At 41.6% G+C, this 1,861-nt stretch overlaps 1 protein-coding gene across 1 annotated transcript; it reads left to right on the top strand.

The window, feature by feature from the left end:
• Positions 1-582: 582 nt before the first annotated feature.
• Positions 583-1,503, top strand: LOC103208198 (olfactory receptor 1013-like). Its single transcript, XM_007953877.2, has one exon. The coding sequence runs from the start codon at positions 586-588 to the stop codon at positions 1,501-1,503; it is 918 nt and encodes a 305-aa protein (XP_007952068.1). The 5' UTR covers positions 583-585.
• The last annotated feature ends 358 nt before the right edge of the window (positions 1,504-1,861 follow it).

The raw sequence follows: 1,861 nt of genomic DNA on the forward strand, positions 1-1,861 counted from the left end.
AAGACACAAATTGGTTACACTTTAAGGTAAGAAAGCACAGAATTATGAAGAGGACAACTGCACAAGAAAACAGATTACAAAATCTGTCTTTCATTTAGTTAAATAGTCATTCTGATGGGGAAAAACACAATTACTTACTTCAGAAATTTGAAATTACAATAAACCAAAATACCAAACCCACTGCCATTGAGTTGATACCGACTCATAGCAACCCCCATTGGGTTTCCAAGGAGGTCATCTTTAAGGAATTAAATTGCCCCATCTTCCTTCAATGGAGCAGCTGGTGGGGTTTTGAACTGCCAAACTTCTAGTTAGCATTCAGTTGCCTTAGACAAGTGTGTTACCAGAGCTCCTTAATAACCCAAGGGTGTGACAATTTTAAGGCATAAGAATACATAATTACAAAATGAGTGATTATGTCAAAGTGAAAAAGAGCTGAGGAAAGGAGCACTTATTGTCACTGCTTTGACCCTGGACTTCTAGGTTTCCCTGTGACACGATGCTATTTAGCATATTTTCTACGTACTCAGCAAAGCAATTTAAGGTGAACCATCATTTTCTCTCCTCTTAGGTGAGATTATAGTCATGGAGAGGGGCAATCACACTGTGACTGAGTTCATCCTGGTGGGCTTCACAACAGACCCTGTGATGCAGTTGATCCTGTTTGTGGTGTTCCTTGGTGTGTACTCTGTGACCGTGATGGGAAATACCACACTCATAGTGTTGATCTGTAATGACTCCAGGCTCCACACACCCATGTACTTCTTCATTGGGAACCTCTCATTCCTGGATCTCTGGTATTCGTCTGTCTACACCCCGAAGATCCTAGTGACCTGCATCTCTGAGGACAAGAGCATCTCCTTTGCCGGCTGTGTAGCTCAGTTCTTCTTCTCTGCTGGGCTGGCATACAGTGAGTGTTATTTGTTAGCTGCTATGGCTTATGACCGTTACATGGCCATCTCCAAACCACTGCTTTATTCTCAAGCAATGTCCGTAAGGCTATGTGCGTTTCTGGTAGTAGCCTCTTACCTTGGTGGATTTATTAACTCTTCTGTCATCACCAAAAGAACTTTTGCCTTGAACTTCTGTGGTGACAATGTCATTGATGATTTTTTCTGTGACTTACTGCCCCTAGTGAAGCTGGCTTGTGGCAAAAAAGATGGCTACCAGACTCTACTGTATTTCTTCCTGGCCTCCAATGTCGTCACCCCCACAGTGTTCATACTCGCCTCCTACCTCTTCATCATTGCCACCATCTTGAGAATCCGCTCCACCCAGGGCCGCCTCAAAGCCTTCTCTACCTGCTCCTCCCACTTGCTCTCTGTCACTTTATATTATGGCTCCATTCTCTACATCTACTGTCGTCCCCGGTCCAGCTATTCCATGGATAGGGACAAAATAGTTTCCACCTTTTACACTGTGGTCTTCCCCATGTTGAATCCCATGATCTACAGTCTGAGGAATAAGGATGTGAAAGAGGCTCTGAATAAACTCTTTAAATAAATCAAGATTCTCTCCTTCTAAGGAGACACAAAAACAGTTTCTGAACACAGGGTCTGTATGTTTGCAGAGCTGCCATTGTGCTCCATCCTGATCAAGGGACTTATAACTCCAGTTAAAGAGTTTCTCCAGGTTTGACACAACACGGTTCAAAGGATCTAATTTAAAAAAAAGAGAAAAATAGAGAAATTTAGGAAATAAAATTTGAATATAAAGTGAGAGGATTTTTAACTGAATACCATCAGTTAAAACAACCAAAACCATGGATTAGAAAGAAACAAAAAACTAAAATGCAAAAGCTCTCCTCTACCCTTATAAACAAAAGTAACAGATTATTCCATTCCAATCAGCACCAGAAGAT

This window comes from Orycteropus afer, unplaced genomic scaffold (assembly GCF_000298275.1).
Source record: "Orycteropus afer afer isolate SDZICR_OR568_19922 unplaced genomic scaffold, OryAfe1.0 scaffold00419, whole genome shotgun sequence".
Classification (NCBI taxonomy): domain Eukaryota; kingdom Metazoa; phylum Chordata; class Mammalia; order Tubulidentata; family Orycteropodidae; genus Orycteropus; species Orycteropus afer.